Source organism: Eumetopias jubatus, unplaced genomic scaffold (genome assembly GCF_037043125.1).
Source record: "Eumetopias jubatus isolate StellerSeaLion01/CBP00866 unplaced genomic scaffold, mEumJub1_p1.0 scaffold_2, whole genome shotgun sequence".
NCBI classification, from domain to species: Eukaryota; Metazoa; Chordata; class Mammalia; order Carnivora; family Otariidae; genus Eumetopias; species Eumetopias jubatus.
Window position 1 is genome coordinate 162,943,197 of NW_028274808.1, and position 22,034 is coordinate 162,965,230.

The following is a 22,034-nucleotide window of genomic DNA, read 5'->3' on the forward strand; positions in this document are numbered from 1 at the left end:
ATACAGAAGTGGAATTGCTTGGTCATGGTGCTGTAGTAGTAGGTCGTGTTTAGTTTTAGTAGATACTGTCTACATTTTTTGAAAGTCTTTGAACCAATTTCCACTTCCACCAGTGAGTATTAGAGTTCTTATTGCCAACACTTGGTATTGTCAGCCTTTTTTAGCTATTCCTCTGAGTACTATTTTTAAGAATTAAAATTAATGGGACCTGCACAATATTTATCAATCTTTATAATTTTAATTATATCTTTATAATGTTTAATTATATTTCTCATGTTCCCTTTTGATAAACACACAAAAAACCCTCTTGTTTTTCCAAATATTATCTAAAATTTCAAAGTAAAAATAACAGCAATGGTCACTTCTGAAAATTTTCTCAATTTACCTATGCTTCTACATGATACACAGTTTTTTACTGCAAAAATTTACTGTCATACTATAACAGTTTCCTAATTCAGAGAACACATAGGATTCTTTCTGATTCCAAAGTAATTATTATGATTATAAATTTTCATTGTATAATATGGCAGGGGAAAATTCTGATTATGAGTTATATGACTTATTAGGTCCTCTAAAAGTAACTGGAATTTTTAGGTAAATCTTAAATACATTTATACAGTAATTATATAGCATGGTGCTTAAAACTATAGGCCAGGAATCATACTACTCAGTTGTGATTCTGATTGTGCTAGGATTTTGAATAAATCATGTTTAAAAATAGTATCGATGATAACAATAACTAGCTATATGAGCAAGGGAGGTTACTTAACTTCTCTGTACTTCGTGTTCTCAGCTGTAAAACGGGAATAGTGTTATCGTGAATAACTAATTAACTAACTAGTTAATACATGAGACACTTTGAATAGTGCCTGGCACTTAACAAATGCTATCTAAACATTAGGTATTTATTGTTAATGTAGAGAAATTAAGTTGAAGAGTTGTATAAAGACTGTGTCGTTCCAAACAGCAATACATTTCTCAATCCCGGACAGACCCCCAATTTTTTGAAATTTATTTACTTATCCTTATCTTACTGGAAAAGTCAGCAAAGTCAGCTTTAGGTCATGGCTCTCAACTACTTTCCGTAATATAATCTACTTCAGGGAGCTGTCACGTAGGTAAAAATCGGCCTTCCTCAGGAAAACCTTATTGTAAACTATACAAACTATGAGAGACATATCCTCTACATCGCTTCAGCAATTCCTAAGGGCGCTTTCTCCACTCCAGGCACGTTTCCGCAATACTCCCCAGCTTTTCCTCCCTCTTCCCCGACCCCGAAGTATTTTCATTGTTTGTGAGAATCCTCCTGCGACCTGAAAGCCCGGTCAATGCTAAAGCTGGAGGACAGTCAATTATGGCTACTCTGACAAAATCCTGACACCCAAATGGGTTTAAGGTATTCGTAGGGAAGCCCCAGCATCCTCTCGAGTCGAGAACACTTACAGTCCACCCACCTCCCCAACCTTCCGCCCTCTCTGGGCGACGGTCCCGCCCAAGCCCCACAGCACGCCGGGAATTGTAGTTTCCGAAGACTCGGTCCAAGCCCGCGCACGCGTTCTGAGCTCCTCTCGCTAACCGCCCCCACCCCCCCGCCCCAACACTCCCGGATAAGGAAGTGGCCGGTGATGCCACGCGTTCTGCGGGCAGTGAATCGGGGCTTCTGGGAGTTGTAGTCGCCGGGGGCAGGCGCGGTCGGTAAGGAGACGTAGATTTCCTTGGGGTCCGCTACTGCAGTTGGTTCCCGGCGGGAGCCAAGAGGTCTGTACTTCCATCCGCACCGCGCTCCTCCTGAGGCTGAGGAGGCGCTTTCCTTTCCCCGGGCTCTCCCACTCTGGAGCTGGGTACTCCTCCTTGCCCTGAGGTCCATTTCTCTGCCTAGTCCTCTGCCTCTCCGGTCCGTCTCCAAAACGTGGGCTTTGCGGGGACTCACCCTCCTAGTGACAGGGCCGCGACCTTCTCAAACCCGGTCCTTGCCCTGCGGGGACCTTCCTCATTCCGCCCCTCATACTGGTTTCCGCCACTGCCCCTAATTCCCCGCCTCGGCACCCGCTGCGCTCACTCTCCTTCCACTCTTTTTTTTTTTTTTCTCTTTCCTCTGCAGGAATGGAAGCTTCCTGGCGCCAGGTGGCCGGTGGCCGAGGCCGAGCCCGAGGACGGGCCACCGCGGCCCCTTCTTCAGGAAATGGAATCCATCTCCGCGGCGCCGGAGGAGGGCGAGAGAAAGGCTCAGTGGGCGCTGCGGGACCTGGCCCCAGCTCCCGAGGAGCCGCGACCCCTGCGGCTGCGGGTAGTTCAGCCAGGCGCAGCCCCGCGGGATCTGAAGCCCTGCAGACTTCCGTAGCATGTGGTGAGAAAGGCTCCCCGTCCTCGGTTTCACCTGGATGCCTACTAAGGCACTTACTAGTCAGAACGGCCTCCCCGCCCTTGCTCTCATTCACTTCTCCTTGGAGAGTCTATTATTGCCCCCACTTCTCAAACCTTCAAGGAAGCTACTCATTTCGGCATTCTAGGCAGATTCCCAGCATACCTCTTTCACCTTAATTTTAATTACTTTCAATCAGCATAACTTCTTTGTCCAGTGTTCTTCTCTTTATTCTTTTTTGCCTGTTGAATGCCTAGACCAAAAGTTGCAAATTGTGGCCCGGGGTTCTGATTTAGCCTATAGTTTGGTTTGGCTAACACGATCCTCTAAATCTGAATTGATTGCCTGCTGGTTTTTTGTTTTGTTTTTCTTTTCTTTTTAAAATCTCATAAAAATCTCGTTACTTTCTTTCTTTTTTTTTTTTTTTTTTTGGTAAAATAGGAGCGTGTGGCTTTACCCATGGCAACCGCCAGTTACAGAAATTCCGTTTAGGTTGGGTTTAGGCACTCCATTTCACGTGGTCTCTCCTACCGGTGGGTTGGGGGGGGCAGTTGTCTTTTTCCATCTTTGCGAGATTGCCTTAGTTTAGTAACTTTAATTGAATATGCCCTGTAAGCCCTTGAGCTTGAGGTATTTTTCTCAACTGTGGTTCCTATTCACAAATTTCATGTCCTTTTTCTGATGTATCTGATGTGGCCTCCTCTGGCATGTCATTATCCTTCATCCAAGGCTGTGTTTTAGTGTAGCCTGAGAACACACAGGCAACTCTGAATTGTCCATGCTAATGAAAGATTGCATGAGGCCAAGGGAATAATCCCTCAAATCATTTTAATGTTTGGAATGTATTTTTCTGAATATATTTTTTGAGGGGAGGAGCAAGTTGAGCTTCTGAGTGCTTTTTCCCTAAGCTAATTTTAAAGTTAGGTGGTATTCTTTTAGCTTGGAGTTACTGAGTGTATTTTAATTCCAGTACAGTTAACATATAGTGTTATATTAGTTTCAGGTATGCAGTATAGTGATTCAGCACTTCCATACATCAGCCGGTGCTCATCACAAGTGTATTCCTTAATCTTTATCACCTACTTCACCCATCTCCCCACCCACCTCCCTTCTGGTAGCAGTTATGAGTTTAGGATACAAGTGGTGGTGAAATGTGCAAGTTGAAGACCAAGAACAGTTTTGGTAGTTTCTTGGATTTTGTGGATAGCAGAAAAGCAAGCATCCTTCACCTGGATAATTGAGATTTGTCTGTAAGAAATAATACATAGGAAGTTTGCTTTGTCACTTTTCTTTGAGATGATCTTATGTGGATATGTTGATAGGGTTATGGATGTTTTTATTATGTCTTCTAACTCAGCCTTTCAAGAAATGTATCTTTATGTGCTGTTTTCTCACAAGTAATGACATTTATCATCTCTCTTACTGCATATCAAGTTTTGAGCCATATGTCTTATAGCCATTACTTTTCTCCTAATACCCAAAAGATTCCTATATAGGCCCTGTATACATTTTCTTTCAATTTTACTTGAAATACTGCATAATCCCCAACTAAACTGGCTGCAACAACAAAGGGAAAACATTTCATGAGGGAAATAAAAGATAAAATGTCGTTAAGTACAAATGCACCACCGAAATTAAGAAAGCTTGTCTGGGTAGTGGCTCATCAGTTTTAAGCATAAAGTGAACTTAAATCAGCAATTTACAGTTTTAATTAGTGAATTTAAAATCCTCTCAGTATGGGCACTAATAAATTCAGATCACTTCTGAATGTTTGTGACTCCTTTCTTAAAACTAGGATTGCTGATCATAAGAGTTTATTAATAGTTAGTACTTGAAGAAAATTTCCCTGGTCCTTGCCCTTAAGGAGTTGGGTATATGCTCTGAAGTAATCTAATTCTTTTTGTGTTATTATTTAACCAAGTAAAAAAATGAGAAGTACAGTCAGTGCTAAAGAGAATAGTGGAAGAACTAATCTGAATTTATTTAACATTTCTTTTGGAATGAAGCTGCTGTAGGAACCACATTTTCCATATTGGCAGCATTCACAAAACATGTTTTGTGACCACATTTTAATAAAGGCAAAAAATCCTTGACCTTTCTAAGAGCAGATTATAAAGATAATGGGTATATAGTGAATATTGTTTGTGCAAAATCTTTGGTGGGTCAGGCCAGGCTGGGCTGTAGTGTGGAAGAGGATTGTTTGGGAAAGCGTCCAGTTTAATTGATTCTGATGTGCTCCCAGTTGGCATGCTTCCCACCTCTCAAAAATCACTGTGTATGATTTATTTTTAAACATGCCATTTTAATTTTTATTAACATCCTTATTTTGAGGTTAATAGTTTTTTGATACTTTATCATATCTTTATAAATTTTAAATTGATTTGTTAATCACTGTTTCTAGGACAATTTGCTGCATTTAGCAGGATATTTAACAAAAGTGAAGGTTTTCATTGTGTTATTATTCTCTTCAGTTGTTTGCCAAGAAACTTGAAAATACTTTTTTTGTGCATAATAGTAAGATAGAATGCTCCAAGGATGACTTTTAAATCTATGTGCTTAGAGATTGTTTTGCAGAAATGAAACTTAATTTTTTTTTCTTTTAAGCAGAGCTAATGTCTCAAAGGAAATTTGAGGAAATCAAGAAGGCCAATCAAGCTGCAGCCAAAAAACTTGTTGAAGAACACTTTAGCTCTTCCTCTGAAGAAGAAGGAGATGAAGATTTTGAAGGAAAACGGGGGAAAATAGTTGCTAATACATTTACAAGTTATACTACTCAGACAGGTGCTGTACAGTCTTTTAAATTTTGACTTTTTTTAAGTTTTTATTTAAATTCCAGTTAGTTACAGTGTAATATTAGTTTCAGGTATACAATTTAGTGATTCAGCACTTACATACATCACCCAATGCTCATCACAGCAAGTGCACTCCTTAATCCCCATCACCTATTTAGCACATCTCCCCACCCACCTCCCTTTAGTAACCATCAGTTTGTTCTCTGTAGTTAAGTGTCTTATGTTTCTTGGGTTACCATTTGCTCTTCCCCCCCCTTTGCTTGTTTTGTTTCTTAAATTCCACAGATGAGTGAAATCATCTGATATTTGTCTTTGACTGACTTATTTCACTAAGCATGATATACTGGCTCCATCCATGTCATTGCAAAAGGCAAGATTTCATTCTTTTTTATGGCTAATATCCCATTGTGTATATATATCACATCTTCTTTATCCATTCACCAGTCGATGGACATTTGGGCTATTTCCATAATTTGGCAAATGTAGATAATGCTGCTATAAACATCAGGGTGCATGTAGCCTTAGAATTAGTATTTTTGTATTCTTTGGGTAAATATCTAGTAGTGCAATTACTAGGTCATAGGTAGTTCTATTTCTAACTTTTTGAGGAACCTCCATACTGTTCTCCAGAGTGGCTGCACCAGTTTGCATTCCCACTAACAGTGCAAGAGGGTTCCCCTTTCTCCACATGCTTGCCAACATCTGTTGTTTCTTGTGTTGTTGATTTTACCCATTCTGACAGGTATGAGGTGGTATCTCATTGTAGTTTTGGTTTGCATTTCCCTGATGGCAAGTGATGATGAGCATCTTTTCGTGTGTCTGTTGCTCATCTGTATGTATTCTTTGGAAAAATAATGTTCTTCTGCCCGTTTTTTAATTGGATTTTTTGTTTTTTGTGTGTTGGGTTTTATAAGTTCTTTGTATATTTTGGATATTAGCCTTTTATCAGATTGTCATTTGCAAATATCTCCTTACATTCCAAAGATTGCCTTTTCATTTTGTTGGTTGTTTTCTTTGCTGGGTCTCCAGCTTTGCTTTTCTTTTTCAAGGCTGCTTTGGCTATTGGGGGGTCTTTTGTGGTTCCATGCAAATTTTAGGATTGTTTGTTCTAGCTCTGTGAAAAAGGCTGGTAGTATTTTGATAGGGATTGCATTAAATGTGTAGACTGCTTTGGGTAACATAGGCATTTTAACAATATTTGTTCTTCCAGTTCATGAGCATGGAATGTTTTTCCGTTTCTTTATGTCATCTTTAATTTCTTTCATTAGTGTTTCATAGTTTTCAGAGTAACAGGTACAGGTCTTTTACCTCTTGGGTTAGGTTTTTTCCTAGGTATCTGACTAGTTTTGGTCTAATTGTAAATGGGACTGATTCCTTAATTTCTCTTTCTGCTGCTTCATTATTGGTGTATAGAAATTCAACAGATTTCTGCATATTGATTTTGTATCCTATGTATCCTATGATTCTAGAATTTTTTTGGTGGAGTCTTCTGGGTTTTCTCTATAGAGTATCATGCTGTCTGCAAATATTGAAAGTCTGACATCTTCCTTGCCAGTTTGAATGCCTTTTCTTTCTTTTTGTTGTCTGATTACTGTGACTAGGCCTTCCAATATTACGTTAAATAACAGTTGTGAAGGTGGACATCCCCATCTTGTTCTTGACCGTAGAGGAAAAGTTCTCAATTTTCCCTATTGAGGATGCTATTAGCTGTGGGCTTTTCATATATGGCCTTTATCATTGTTGAGGTGTGTTTCCTCTAAACCTACTTTGTTGACGGTTTTTTTCATGAATGGATATTGTACTTTGTCAAATGCTTTTTCTGCATCTCTTGAGAGGATCATATGGTTCTTATCCTTTCTTTTATTAATGTGGTGTATCATATTGATTGATTTGTGAATATTGAACCACACTTACTGCCCAGGAATAAATCCTCCTTGGTCATGGTGACTGATTCTTTCAATGTACTGTTGGATTCGATTTGCTCGTATTTTATTGAGAAATTTTGCGTCCATGTTCATCAGGGATTTGGCCTATAGTTCTCTTTTTTAGTGGCATCTTTATTTGGTTTTGCTATCAGGGTAATGCTGGCCTCATAGAATGAATTTGGAAGTTTTTCTTCCTTTTCTGTTTTCTTAAATAGTTTGAGAAGAGTAGGTACTAACTCTTCTCTAAATGTTTGGTAAAATTTACCTGTGAAGCCATCTTGCCCTGGACTTTTGTTGGGAGATTTTTTATTACTGATTTAATTTCTTTGCTGGTTATCTGTCCAAATTTTCTATTTCTTTCTGTTTCAGTTTTGGTAGGTTATATGTTTCTAGGAATTTATCCATTTCTTCCAGATTGTGCAATTTGTTGGCATGTAATTTTTCATAATATTCTTTTATAATTCTTTGTATTTCTTTGGTGTTGTTTATTTCTCGTCTCTCATTTGTGATTTTATGTATTTGAGTCCTTTATCTTTTCTTTTTGATAAGTGGCTAGAGGTTTATCAATTTTACTAATTTTTTTCAAAGAACCAGCTCCTTGTGTCATTGATGGGTTCTGTTGTTTTTATTTTCTATATCATTTATTTCTGTTCTAATCTCTGTTATTTCCTTCCTTCTGCTGGCTTTAGGCTTTATTTGCTTTTCTTTTTCTAGCTCCTTTAGGTGTAAGGTTAGGTTGTCTATTTGAGATTTTTCTTGCTTCTTGAGATTGGCCTACATTGCTATATACTTCCCTCTTAGGACCGCTGTTGCTGCATCCTGAAGGTTTTGGACTGTTGTGTTTTCATTTTCATTTGTTTCCATGCATTTTTTTTTTTTATCTTTATTGATTTCCTGGCTGACTCATTCATTCTTTAGTAGGATGTTCTTTAACCTCTATGTATTTGTGGTGTTTCCACATTTTTTCTTGTGGTTAACTTCAAGTTTCTTTTTGTGGTCAGAAAATATGCATGGTATGATCTCAATCTTTTTGTACTTGTTGAGGCTTGATTTGTGTCCTGGTATGTGATCTATTCTGGAGAATGTCCATGTGCACTTGAAAAGAATGTGTATTCTGCTATTTTAGGATGGAATGTTCTGAATATATCTGTTAAATCCATTTGTTCCAGTGTGTCATTCAAAGCCATTGTGTCCTTGTTGATTTTCTGTTAAATCTGTCCATTGATGTAAGTGGGGTGTTAATGTCCCCTACTATTACTGTATTATTATCAATTAGTTCCTTTATGTTTGTTATTGTTTTATATATATATATATGTATATATATATGCATCCATGTTGGGTGCGTACATATTTACAATTGTTTGATATTCTTGTTGGATTGTCCCCTTTGTTATGATATAGTGCCTTTCTTCATGTCATGTCAGTCTTTGGTTTAAAGTCTAGTTTTTCTGGCATAAGTATTGCTACTCTGGCATCCTTTTGATGTCCATGTGCCGGATAAATGGTTCTCCATTACCTCACTTTCAATCTGTAGGTGTCTTGAGGTCTAAAATGAGTCTCTTGTAGGTGGCATATAGAAAGGTCTTGTTTTTCTATCCATTCTGACATGCTGTATCTTTTGTTTGGTGTGTTTAGTCCATTTACATTCAGAGTAATTATTGATATATATGTATTTAGTGCCATTTTGTTACTTGTTCTGTCATTGTTTCTGGGGATTTTCTCTGATCCTTTCTTGTCTTTGTCACTTTTGGTCTTTCCTTTTCACTCAAAGAGTCCCCTTTAATATTTCTTGCAGGGTAGGTTTTGTGGTTAAGAACCCCTTTAGTTTTTGTTTGTCTGGGAAACTCTCTATCTCTCCTTATATTCTGACTGATGGTCTTGCTGGATAGAGTATTCTTGGCTGCAGGTTTTTCCTATTCAGCACTTCGAGTGTATCATGCCACTCCCTTCCGGCTTGCCAAGTTTCGGTTGAGAGATCTGCAGCTAGCCTTATGGGTTTTCCGTTGTAAGTTAAGGACTTCTTTTGTCTTGCTGCCTTTAAGATTTTTTCTTTATCTCTATATTTTGCAGATTTAATTACAATATGTATTGGTGTTGACCTGCTTTTTTTGATTTTGTTGGGAGTTCTCTGTGTCTCCTGGATCTGGATGTCTGTATCCTTACCCAGTTTAGGGAAGTTTCCAGTTAATGATTTTCACAAATAAATTTTCTGCCCCCTTTTCTCTCTCTTCTTCTGGGACTCTTATAATACGAATGTGATTACATTTGTTGGAGTCACTGAATTCCCTAAGTCTAATCTCATATTTTATAATTCTTCTTCCTCTCTGTTCAGCTTCACTATTTTCCATTATTTTACCTTCTATGTCACTTATTTGTTCCTCTGCTTCTTCCAGCCTTGTGTTCATTGCATCAAGCCTGTTTCCAATCCCAGTTACTGTATTTTTCATTTCTGACTGATTCTTTTTTAACTCTTTTATCTCTGCTATAATGGTCTCCCTGATGTCTTCTGTTCTTTTCTCAAGCCCAGTGGTATCCTTATGATTGTTGCTTTACATTCTCCATCAAGCATATTACATCTATTTTGCTTAGATCTCTGGCCGTGACTTTATCTTGTTCTTTTGTTTGGGATTAATTCCTCTGTCTTGGCATTTTGTCTAAGTCTCTGCCTTCTTCTGTGTATAAGAAAAGTTCGTTATGTTTCCTTCTCCTGAGAATAATGGATTTATGAAGAAGAGGTCAGATAGTGAGTGTCCAGGGCCTGGTGCTTCAGGTGGTGTCTCTGGTGCGTGCTGCATGTGCTGCATGCACCCTGCTGTAGTGTTTTGGCTGTTCTGTCCTTCAGGCCAGTCCTCTGCAGAGGCTCTCTTTGCATGCAGTGGGTAGTGTTTGGTCCTTGGCCTGAATGTGGCAGGTTTTAACTAGGTGTATTCTGGTCTGCTGGTTTAAATGAGATCTGATACTAGTTCCACTAGAACTGAAGCCCTCCAGAACTCTGGTCAGGAGATGTGGTGTGGGCAGGGGTTCCTACTGGTCCTCTGGGGAAAGGGGCCTGCTGTGCTGGGACTGAGGCAAGCTTTTGAGAAGGGCAGTTCCACCAGAGTGCAGGGATGTGGAACTTGGTGTAAGCAGGTTAGGGGGCCAGTGTTGGCGCTGTGCTGCTTCCCACAGGTGACTCTGTGTTTAAACTGAGGGGCGTGGGAGAGAAATGGTACTGACTGGCTCCTTTATCCCCACAGAGGCATCTCTGGTGAACGCTGCCTCTCAGGGAGTGCTCTAAGGGGAGTGAATAATCTCCCCCTGTGTGCCCCAGGCACTCTTCAGACCGCTGGTTTCCATGCTGTCTGCCCCAGGGTTGTTTGCCTGCCTTCTGTTCAGGAGCAGTGTAAGGCCCTCAGGGCTCTATCCCAGCCAGGCCCGCTGACCTTTAAAACTCCAGTCTTTATGCCCCACTGGTTGCAAGAACTCATGAAAATCAGCCCTTCTTGTTTTTTCAGCCAGTGGCTTTGGGGAAACGTTCTTGTATTTTCCCCTGCGTGCTCCTCTCTCTCCCATCTTTCTCCGCGACCATGGCTCCCTTCCTACCGTGGCACTCGTGATCCGTTTCTCGCCTAAACCACGTCTCTGTCCTCTTAGCTTCATTGTTGTGGCTTCTTCGCTCCCTTTACTTGTGGAGTCCATTTTGTCAGTGTTCGGGTTGATTTCTGGGGTATCTAGAATGATTTGATAGTTACCTGTTGTTTGAAGGAAGAGACAGGCCTATGGTATTCCTACAGTGCTGCCATCTTAGCTTACCCCTAAATTTTGACTGTTTTGACATCAATGAAAATATATTCCTGACTTTTAAAGAACACTTTTAGTCTATATGGAATAGTTTTTGCATCTTAAGAATGAGCATTTTTGTATTGCAGAGTTGAATTTTTGTGCATTTTACTATTTGAGTTACATGTTGTAGAACACTAATCTTTCCATAGAGCAAATAGAATGGCATAGTCCCTTGTGGCCCTAGAAGTTCTGTATGTGTAATTGGCAATTCATTAGCATCTGGGAGGGGGATGCCAGAACTCCCTGAAAGGTGTGGGGTCAGGTTGTCCCCAGTTATGATTTGGTTGGGCTTGACAACTTTGAATACTCGCTTAAATCTATTCTTCATTTTTCCTCATTTTTCATCATATATTAAATGTGTTTTGAAGTCAGTTTCATTTCTTGACTTTTTTCCTTTATATTGTGTCTTACAACTTGTGATTTCGTTTTTTTCTTTTTAAATTAAGTCTTCTCTGGTTGATGTGTACAGCGTCATTAAATGTGTATACCTGGGTTACTCTTAATACCACTCTTGTTTACGAGTGAGAGGGCCAAATTGATGTCGCTATGAAGGATTTGGTATTAAGTATAAAAGTAGATTATTTTAAACTTAAGTGTTTTAACACTTTTCATATTTTATACTTAATGTCATTATTAGAAATATGCTTGCATGTATTATCCATATTAGTTATTTGCCTGAGTATTCTGATGGCATCATGGGGCCAGGCACACATTGTCAAGTAGATTTTCTAAGGAATTGACCATATCTGCTAAAGAATTGAGATTAGGAAGCTTGAAGTCTGGCTCAGCCAGGTAGGTTGATAAAGTGTGACCTTTGTCAACTGGCTCAGCCAGGTAAGTTGATCAAGAGTTACTTTAAGGTTAGGAAGTTTCTTGCTTCTAGAGGACTTTATAGAAAGTAACCTTAAGTTTCCTGCTTCAAGAGGACTTAAACTATTCTAGATAGTGATAGGTTTTATTTTTAAATAAGAAATTTAGTACTGTAACTCAGTATTTCTTCCTACTATTTAAAAATTTATCATTTATAAGTTATTAGTTTTTTGTAAGTTATTAATTTTTGGTCTGGCTTTCATCTTAAGGTGGTAAGGCAATTTTTCTTTTGTTGTTTTTTGTCCAGTCCATAAATATTTTGATTCTTGTGCCTTTTTGTTCTCTACTTTGTAAGGAAATCTGATTACTTGATTTAAGAACAATAAATGTCAGGGTAATGAGGTGTTTTCCATCTCACTTTAGTGGATTAAACACCAGAACTTTGCCAAAGAGTTTCTTTTTGTCTGAGCCGAGCCTTTGTACTTTGATGACCCTTCTCTCAAATTTCAGACTTGCATGGTCAGCTTCCTGATGGGTGTCTCTATCTTGTTGGCCCATGGACACATCAAACGTAGGTTTAAAGATAACTTATTTCTTGTTTTAACCTCATTTAGTAGCACCACTATTTTCCCAATCACCCACCCAAGCCAGAAATCCTGGTGAGTAATGGCGCAAACATAACATGAGTGTGTCTCATCCTGTACTCTCCTCCCCTCTGCCTGTGTCGGACATCTCATCAAACACGTCACTCTTTCCTTTGAATGCTGACAACATAAGCTTTTCAAAGCAGCACAATCTAACTGTTACCAAGTCCTGCTGAGTTTTGCTTCCTAAATTTCTTAACTCTACCCTTCCTCTCCCCACATACTATTATTGCCTAATTCAGTCTCCTACAGCTGTTTAATATGTGGATTAAATCCATATAACTTTATGAGGTAGATATCACTATTGCTATTATTACTATTTTAAAGATGAGAAAACTGAGAAATAGGTAACTTGCTTAAAGTTGTTTTTTGCTTTATCCGCTGTAACTGCCTCTTAACTGGTACTTTAGGCTTCTAGTCTTGGCCTCTATGGACTCATCTTTCTTCAGTTGCCAGAGTGATCTTTTTAGAATGTGTGACTTCAGATGCTAGGCTCTATTATCCACTATGACATCTTAGGCAGTGTAGTTAATCCTGCAGCCAAAGTTGAATACAATTTTCAAAGAAATTTTAAAAAAATTTTATAAATATACGGTTGTACTTTACTTTGTTAAAGCCTATTCCATCATGTTCCCAAATTCTATTTTATGTGCTAATGTTAAATTAGGTGAAATTTAAAATGTTGTACAGTTGACCCTTGAACAATATGGGCTTGAGCTGTGCAAGTCCACTTATACGTGCATTTTTTTCAATAAATGTATGTATAGTACTGTAAATGCATTTTTATTTTATGATTTTGTTAATAACATTTCCTTTTTTGTTTTTTTTTGTTTCAAATTTTTATTTAAATTCTAGTTAGCACATATTGCAATACTGGTTTCAGGAGTAGAATTCAGTGATTCATCACTTACATATAACACCCAGTGCTCATCACAACAAATGCCCTCTTTAATACTCATCACCCAGCTAGCCCATCCCCCGCTCACCTCCCTTCATTAACCCTCAGTTTGTTCTCAGTAGCTAAGAATCTCTTATGGTTTGCTTCTCTCTCTCTTTTTTTTTCCTTTCCGTATGTTCATCTGTTTTGTTTCTTAAATTACAGATATGAGTGAAATCATACGGTATTTGTCTTTCTCTGACTGACTTGTTTTTGCTTAGCATAATACACTCTAGTTCCATTCACATTGTTGCAAATGGCAAGATTTCATTCTTTTTGATGGCTGTGTAATATCCTATTGTATAAATATACCACCTCTTTATCCATTCATCAGTCGTTGGACATTCGGCCCCTTCCCTATTTGGCTGTTGTTAATAATGCTGCTATAAACATCAAGGTGTATGTGCCCCTTTGAATCTGTATTTTTGTATCCTTTGTTTAAACACTTAGTAGTGCAGTTGCTGGGTCATGGGGTAGCTCTGTTTTTAACTTTTTGAGGAAACTCCATACTGTTCTCCAAAGTGGCTGCACCAGTTTGCATTCCCACCAACAGTGTAAGACGGTTCCCCTTTCTCCACATCCTCACCAACATCTGTTGTTTCCTGGATTGCTAATTTTAGCCATTCTGACAGGTGTGAGGTGGCATCTCATTGTGGTTTTGACTTGTATTTTCCTGGTGATGAGTGAAGTTAAACATCTTTTCTTGTGTCTCTTAGCCATCTGGATGTCCTCTTTGGAAAAATGTCTATTCATGTCTCCTGCCCATTTCTTAACTGGATTATTTGTTTTTTGGGTGTTGATAACATTTCTTATTCTCTAGCTTACTGTATTGTGAGAATACAGCATATAATACATATTGCATACAAAATATTGTTTTCATGTTGTTAGGCTTTTGGTCAACAGTAGGCTACTAACTAGTAGCCCCATAGAGGGAGTCAGAAGTTACATGCTTATTTATGACTGCGTGGTTGTTTAAGGGTCAGCTGTACCTTTGTTAAAGCCAGCTATGTTGAAGAGCAAAGCAAGCACACAATACGGTTCTTAAGTCGGCTTTTAAGGATACTCTCTAAACTTCAGTGGTTTATTTAAAATAAAGCAATTGTCTTTAATAATTTTATAATACTTTATAGTTTTGGGAGTGATTTTATGTGTATTTTGTTTAATATCCTAAATTATATTTATATATGGTAGAGCAAGTTTTTGTAAGGGCTTTGTTTACTTAGATGATTTTAGAAAGTACAGAATTAGCCAAATGTCCTATTTATTTAACTTTTCTCTTTGGTGACTTAAATTTTGATTTGAATCATTTTCTTGCCATGATCGCTGATGCTGTTAGTCTACTTTTCTTGGAGACTCAGTTCCTCTATTGAGGAATCTTTGTTATACTAAAAGCATGTAGGTTTATTTCTCTTACACTAAAGTGACTCAGATTATTGCCTTTTTGGTGTTGTATGCTTGTGGGTAGTTTTTCAGGCTTTCATTTTGCTGTCACCTGTTATTTCATGGATCTTCTTGTAGTAACCTTTTGCTGCAGCATAACATAGTGTGACAAGGGCTCACTTTGCAGTCAGACTGAAGTTAACTTAATTGTTCTTGTCTCAGTTTTCTCATTTTCTCTGTAAAGTGAAGATCAAAATAGCTCATTTAATCCCACTGAAATACAAAACATGAAGTGCCTAGCAAATAAATGCTCAGTAATTGCTTACAGGAAATTATGGTGTAGTGATATTTTTTAAGAAGTTCATGCTACCCTTTTAAGTAGAAATAGTGAATATAATTTAATGAAACAAGGTGATTATTGTGTAACGACCTCAGGGTCATTTCATCCAACAAGTTTTCAGTAAGAATATGCTATGTATCAACACACACATTTATATTTAGGCTAAACGTCTCTGCTGAGCTTTGACTTTGCAGATTCTTTCACTTTGCTTTTAGGTATGCTTTCCCTTGTTACTTGACATCTTGCCGCTCTTGCCCATGACTCTGCCCCCACCAAAATTGTTAAGGACTGTAACAGCAATGAAAGCAAGTATGTTCTCAGAGAGGGCCCATGGACTGTTTTTGAATTAAGGACGTAAGATTTAATGCATGGATTCTGTGACCTCTTGGCTGCAATTCTTACTAACTGTGGTGCTATTAGTGGGTTTGTATTATTTTCAGATGTTGCTTAACATGAAATTTTCAATTTTTAAATTTCAAGATGGAGATATGCATGAGTTAGAGCGAACAAGACAGTATGTCCATGAAGCTTTCCAAGCAGGGGCTATGACGTGCTTGATTTGTATTGCTTCGGTGAAGAGAAACCAAGCAGTAAGTTCTTCCCTTTGTCCTATATTAATGTATCTCCCCAAAATATCTTATTTTGCATTTGTCATATGTAACCATTTATTCTTTTATTTTTGTTCAAATATGCTTCATCTGAGAATTTTATTTATGAATTGATCTTCATTTTGTAAATCTGTAATTTGAAAAAATTACTTCTAAATGAGCAGCCAGTATTTTTAGCACTGTTAATATAAGTGAAGCAAATATCTTCAGTTTTAATACACATGTCAATTTGATAAAGCATAGCATCTGTACTTTAGACATTCCCGCAATACTGAAATGTTAAAATGCACTATATTTCACTACTTTCAACAGGTTAAAAAAAGGGAGATATGGTTCCTGCCTTGAAGGAAGTAGAACCTAGCCGTGATACTCAGCAGTTTATTAGTGAGCTTCTCTTGTGTTTCTTGTGTTGAAGACACTGTAGAAAATGGCTAGGGTCACTGGGGAGAGATGGATTCGGATGTAACTCATGTACTTGGAGGTGCTGTGGTCTAATGGTGAAGTTATCCATATGTAAATTTAAAAGGGCATTAAAGAAGCAATTAAGGGGAAGTAATGACTGAATATGGTAGATTCAGTGTTTAGACTCAGATTATAGCAGCGTTGCCTAGACAAAATCAGGCTGGATGAATTGAGTTGGTCGTGTAGAGTGAATCAGAAATTTAACATATATTGGACAGGATAGATGTCGATGCATGTGCCTTTGGTGTCTAGAGTCACATCTGGTTGGCTTACTCTGATTTCCGTTGCAGTGGCTGAATAATCTCGCTGCATGTGGTTATATTCCCACCTTAAACACTTGCTGTGTGTGTAGATTTATTTATTTTTTTAACCTTAATGCTTTCTCCTTGGGATTACTCAGCTAGTACATAGGCATCGTGCACAAGCACCGGGAAATTAATGTCCCTTGGGGCAACTTTCTTCCACATGGAATTAATTGGCGGATGAGTGTCCCAGCCTTCTCTCCAGTAGGAGTTGGGGCCGGGGTAGTCTGAGATGTGTTTTACATGGTTCTTCAGAGGGTCCATAACAGGACTGAACTTTGGCCCTTAGCAATAATCAGCTCAACAATATACCATTTATTGGCATTTCCTCTTCCCTCCCTTATCCCCTCATTGTTGCATCCCAGTTCTTTTCTCAGGCACTGCTTTGGGGGTAACAAACTAAGAAGTTGCCTTCTTTTTTTTTAATGCTTCTGCCAGCTTATGCATTGTGCTACATGTGTGATTTTATTGAACAGTTGCAAAATGTTACAATGAAAGGAGAACTGATTTTTGTCATTGACGTGTTGGCAGGTTTTAAGAATTAATTTACTATTATTAAGTTTAAAAATATGTCTGTTTTTTGCTCATTTAATTTTTAGAATTTAGCATTAAGTGCTAGACTAATAGATTTTATATAACAAAAGGACTATGTACAGATACATGTACATAATATATTTCAGGATTCCTCTGTAGCGTTATTTATCATTGGAAATAACCTAAATGTCCAAAAAGAAATTGGACATGTAAATCTACATGATAATACAGCTATAAATATCATGTATGAACATATTTAATAATGGTAACTGCTTATAGTATGTTAGACTATAAAGTTATATATCAATTAGTACAGCGTGACCTTATTTTTAAAAAGTGTGAAATATATACCAAAACAATTGGAGATCATTCAGAATATTAGTAGTTATTTCTAGCTAGATGACTCTGGGTAATTAATAGTTTTATTTAAAATGTTCTAAACTTAAATATATTTTTATGAAAAACATTTCTTCTATTAGACTGGAAGGAAAATTTTTTTCTTTAGTCCTTAGGTAGCTCTTCAAAATAATTTAGTGTGATGCTCATTTTAAAGTATTGGTCATTGGATACATGTTAATTTCTGATACCTTTGTCTTAGGTTTGGAGCTGTTCAGGATGTTTCTGTATATTTCACATGCCCTGTATCCAGAAGTGGGCTAAAGATAGCCAGTTTCTGGTATCTTCTCCTTTGACGGATGACGATTTTGGAAAGAGAGATTATCCTTGGCCATGGTAACTTTCTGCTAATTTAGTTGGAATAGTAAGTTGTAAAATAAATGAAGACTGTAGGTCCTAAGTTGCCGTATTGGCAGTTTCAGTATCCATTTTGGGCCTTCATTTAGTTTGGTTTGTGGAGTTATAGTACTTTGGTAATGGCTTCTATTTTTTCCAATTTGTATAACTACTTGTTACTTTCAGAAACCAATAAATCGTTCAGACTTTACTTTTTCTTCTGCAAAACACCTCCTTAATTATCTTTTTTAAAGAACTTCCATTTCTTTAAAATTCTATATGACTAGAATCCTTCATAATTCTGGTACTTCTCTTCTGGAGTTACTGTTAGTATACATTAGTTAGTATCACATTGTACAAGACTGCCATCTAATGTGTTTTGGTCATAGGCTTCCTGATGTTGTCTTTGAAATCTCTCAAACTGCAGGAGTATATTATTCAATCTTACCACTTTTTCCACATTAATTTCATTAGTATGGCTTATTATTGATGAATATTTAATTGTGAACTTGTTATATTTCTAGAAAGAGTTGGGGAGTGGAAAATTTATATCTCTGCTAAATAAAGATAATAAAAAATTTATCCATACTGGCAGCTCAGAGGGTAGATTTACTGTCAAGGTAATGAAGCATAAACTTCAGGGGTTCTGTGTTCATATAAATAATCACTTTTGTAACTAATTTTAGATTCTTAACAGAGGCCCCTAAATTGTATAAGATTGAGACCTCAGAAAACCTGGATCCATATCAGACCTCCTCTTATTACCACAAATACTGATACATTTGTAAAATTGTGGTGGTGTAGTGGTTTTTTTAAAGTAGGCTCCAAGCTCCACTGACTGAGTCACTCAGGCGCCCCTAGTGTAGTTTTTCAAAAACATTTTAGACATACTGGTTACTTTGAAAAATAATTCTCAGCATTCTGTGAGGGTTTTTATTCCCATGTTAATGGGATATTGAAATTGATGAAGCAAAACGATATGTTCAGGCTTCCCTTATTCTTAAGTGGTGAAGCCAGGATTTGAAACCTAGGATTTCTAACTTCTAAATTCAGTGCTTTTTCTGTTCTTCTGAGTTTTCTCTTATAATACTATTTTTAGAGATATTATTTGTTTGCATTGAATATTAGCTTCTCTGAAACAGTTTAAAATTTCAGAGTCTATATTTGTTTTGCTACTATATATTTGTGGGAGGATTTCAGTGTTCAATAGGTACAAAATTAAACTAGATATTCAGACTTAATTTTAGAGATCTAAGCCTTATGCGTACTTTTTATCACCCTTGCTCATCTCATTCTATTTTAAGTGGTCATTTTGCCACAGTGCTGGGAAGTACCAGTTAAAAGGGGAATGAACTTCTACTCTTGACTTAAATCTGAGGAACAAAAAATTGAATCAGCTGTGTAGTAGTAACTTTTGCATTCTATATTTTATATTTTTTAAGAAAACCAGTGACTGTTTTGGATTTGTTTAATCCTCATCAAGATGGAGCTAGAACTTGATACAAATATTAGTAGTTTTAAATTAGTTGTTTTGTGGAATTCAAACATTTAAAATGTTTAAATGTTTCTACTAAGATATTGCTTGCTTATATATAAGACATTGACATAATTACATTTCATTATTGCATGCCATTATTTTAAATAAAACACATGCATTTGCACATAATGCCCATACCTCTCCCAATCTCCTAGAACAATTTAGCCTCACTGTTGATGGGCACTATTAGGGTATTGTGAGTTACTTTTTAGTCCTCCATATCTATAGGCTAATTTAAAGTAGACATCCCCCTCCACGTTAGTTTAGAGGAATGTAGACGTTTTTCTCTTATAGCTCTTCCAACAAAATAATATTATTTATTCTAGATGAGACATGGTATTTTGTCTTTGAGTTTTGATTACAAAAACAAGTATCTTTGGTTATTCTGAATATTTATGTGGCATTTATTTGAAAACAGAACGTGATCTCAGGGGCGCCTGGGTGGCTCAGTCAGCAGGGAGTCTGCTTCTCCCTCTGCTCCTCACCCCACTTGTGTTCTCTCTCACTCTCTCTGTCTCTCAAATAAATAAATAAAATCTTAAAAAAAAGAGGACATGGTCACAGGACAATGAAAATACAAACGATACAAAAGAAAGTGATGATGTGAGACTTTTTCCAGTATAGTTATACTCATTTATCTGGGGAATAGTAAGGGTTAGAATATCTTTAGAATGAAGCAATCTATGATCTACAAATGAATTTGATAGGGCTGAAGTTTAACATTGTTTTATTTTAACCATGCTAGCTAAAAAATCTTTCTGCTATAGCAGAGAAAATGAAACAATATATGAACTTTTCTTTGATTTAAGCACATTTGTTATATATCTATTTTGTATTAGATATTGAGAAATTCTTCATTTTCCCCCTCAATTCTAAATTGTAGACATGTCTCTTGCTGCTGTATTGCCTACCTATAATCTGGTTTCTGTCTTCTGTTTGCTGTTGCTAATATATTTTACATATTTGCAGGTCACCCAACCAAACTTTTAAAACATTGAGCTTTATAAAAATTGGAATGAGTACCTCAAGAATAAAGTTCATCTGCTTAGTAGAAAGCTAATGTTGCTTTCTTTTTGTAGCTTCATTCTAACTTTGTTTAATACAGTAGCAACTAGCTACATGTGGTTATTTAAATTTTGAAAAATTGTAATAAATTCTGTTTCTTCCTCAGTTGTATGTATTAGCCACATTTTAAGTGCTCACTGGTCATATGTGGCTAATGGTATAGAACGGTTCCTTCATCTCAAATTATATTGGACAGAGCCGTTCTAGATGGTTGAAATTGATTTTTGTGAAATCTTGTTTCTTATTAGCATAAAGGTGGAGCAGAGGGTGCATTAATATAGAATTAATTGAGCGTATTCGACTCCTAAGTATGTTTATATTCCTGTTTCTCTTGTCACTTTTAAAAATGAAATTAACTTCAGTAATTTCATTCTTTTTTGTAGTCCAAAATGTAGGTTTGAATACAAACGATCTGACACACCTAGTAGGTACTATTGCTATTGTGGAAAAGTAGAAGATCCACCTCTAGATCCATGGCTTGTGCCTCATTCATGTGGCCAAGTATGTGAGAGAGAATTTAAACCTCCTTGTGGCCATAAGTGTTTACTCCTCTGTCATCCAGGTGAGTTAAATATTACATTTCTAATTATTTGTGGGTGGTTATTTCTTATGTTGAGGCAGAAAAAAAATTGTCAAAGTTTAATTCAGAACTTAAGTTCACATAAGAAGATATTAGAAGGGAATGTCTTTTAAAGTATCAGTAAAGAAAGCTTTACAAATTACTGATAGGTGTAGGAATTGAAAGTTTTAAATTTTGATTGGTGATTTTTTTTTTTTCCCTTTCATTGGATTCTAGGTCCCTGCCCTCCTTGTCCAAAGATGGTCACAACTACTTGTTACTGTAAAAAAGCAAAACCTATACCTCGTAGGTGCAGTACTAAGGAATGGTCCTGTCAGCTGCCATGTGGGCGGAAGTTGCTTTGTGGACAACATAAATGTGAAAATCCTTGTCATGCAGGTAAAAATGTCATACCTGTTAGGTGTTCTGATTTTTTAAGTAAAAATCAAAGCAGTCTTTATTGGTTTTGTAATGTTTCTTTGCTAATTTATCATTGTGATTTTAGGAAATTGTCTGCCCTGTCCAAGAGTTAGTAGACAGAAGTGTGTCTGTGGGAAACAAGTAGCTGAAAGGAGCTGTGCGAGTCCACTGTGGCACTGTGACCAAGTGAGTGTATATGCATTTGGAGGGGTGGGTATTAAAGAATACAGAAAACATAAACAATTTGAAATGCTAAGTAGGTTTAGCTGGATAAAAGAAGAGGAAGAGCAAAGCAAATGAATTATATTCATGTTTTAGGAAACTATTTTCCAATTTAATGTAATTTTAATTATTGGAGGAAATTTTTTCTTTTCAGATTAGTAGCTATTTGTTGAATTTTGGATTCTGTACATATGTATTCTGCTTCTTGCTATCTCTCCTTCCTTGTCTTTCCCTTCTCTTCAACTAACACCACTCTGTTCTTGAGTTATTCCAGTTGAGGAAGTAGGATTTTGTAGATTGTCCTAGAATTAACATGGTTTTAGTATCATTTGGAAATCTTTGGTAGATGACCATATGAAGCTATATGTACTTTTTCCCCTTTATTTTAAAGGTACATAGGAAATGTATGTGTGTATGTTCATGTGTATATGTTTGTGTATATGTTTATGTATATATATGTGATACCTATATAAAATATAAAGCATAATATGAAGAACATAAAGAAGTTGCTTGTGATTGAAAAATGGATTAGGTCACGCACAGAGTCTTATTGTTAACTTTTAAGTCTTATGTGCTTATTG

The 22,034-nt window shown here is 36.9% G+C and overlaps 1 protein-coding gene across 2 annotated transcripts in view; it reads left to right on the forward strand.

Moving 5' to 3' along the window:
* The first annotated feature begins 1,679 nt into the window (after window positions 1-1,679).
* Window positions 1,680-22,034, forward strand: part of NFXL1 (nuclear transcription factor, X-box binding like 1) — a 72,272-nt gene continuing 51,917 nt past the window's right edge. The window contains exons 1-8 of one of the 2 annotated variants that reach the window (XM_028100735.2): window positions 1,680-1,758; window positions 2,102-2,347; window positions 4,967-5,143; window positions 15,493-15,602; window positions 17,517-17,650; window positions 20,636-20,814; window positions 21,049-21,210; window positions 21,317-21,417. In XM_028100735.2, coding sequence (XP_027956536.2) covers window positions 2,104-2,347; window positions 4,967-5,143; window positions 15,493-15,602; window positions 17,517-17,650; window positions 20,636-20,814; window positions 21,049-21,210; window positions 21,317-21,417 — 1,107 coding nt within the window. In that variant the 5' untranslated portion in view covers window positions 1,680-1,758; window positions 2,102-2,103. The remainder of the gene's footprint in view (window positions 1,759-2,101; window positions 2,348-4,966; window positions 5,144-15,492; window positions 15,603-17,516; window positions 17,651-20,635; window positions 20,815-21,048; window positions 21,211-21,316; window positions 21,418-22,034) is intronic. The other variant, XM_028100737.2, reaches the window with a different exon arrangement.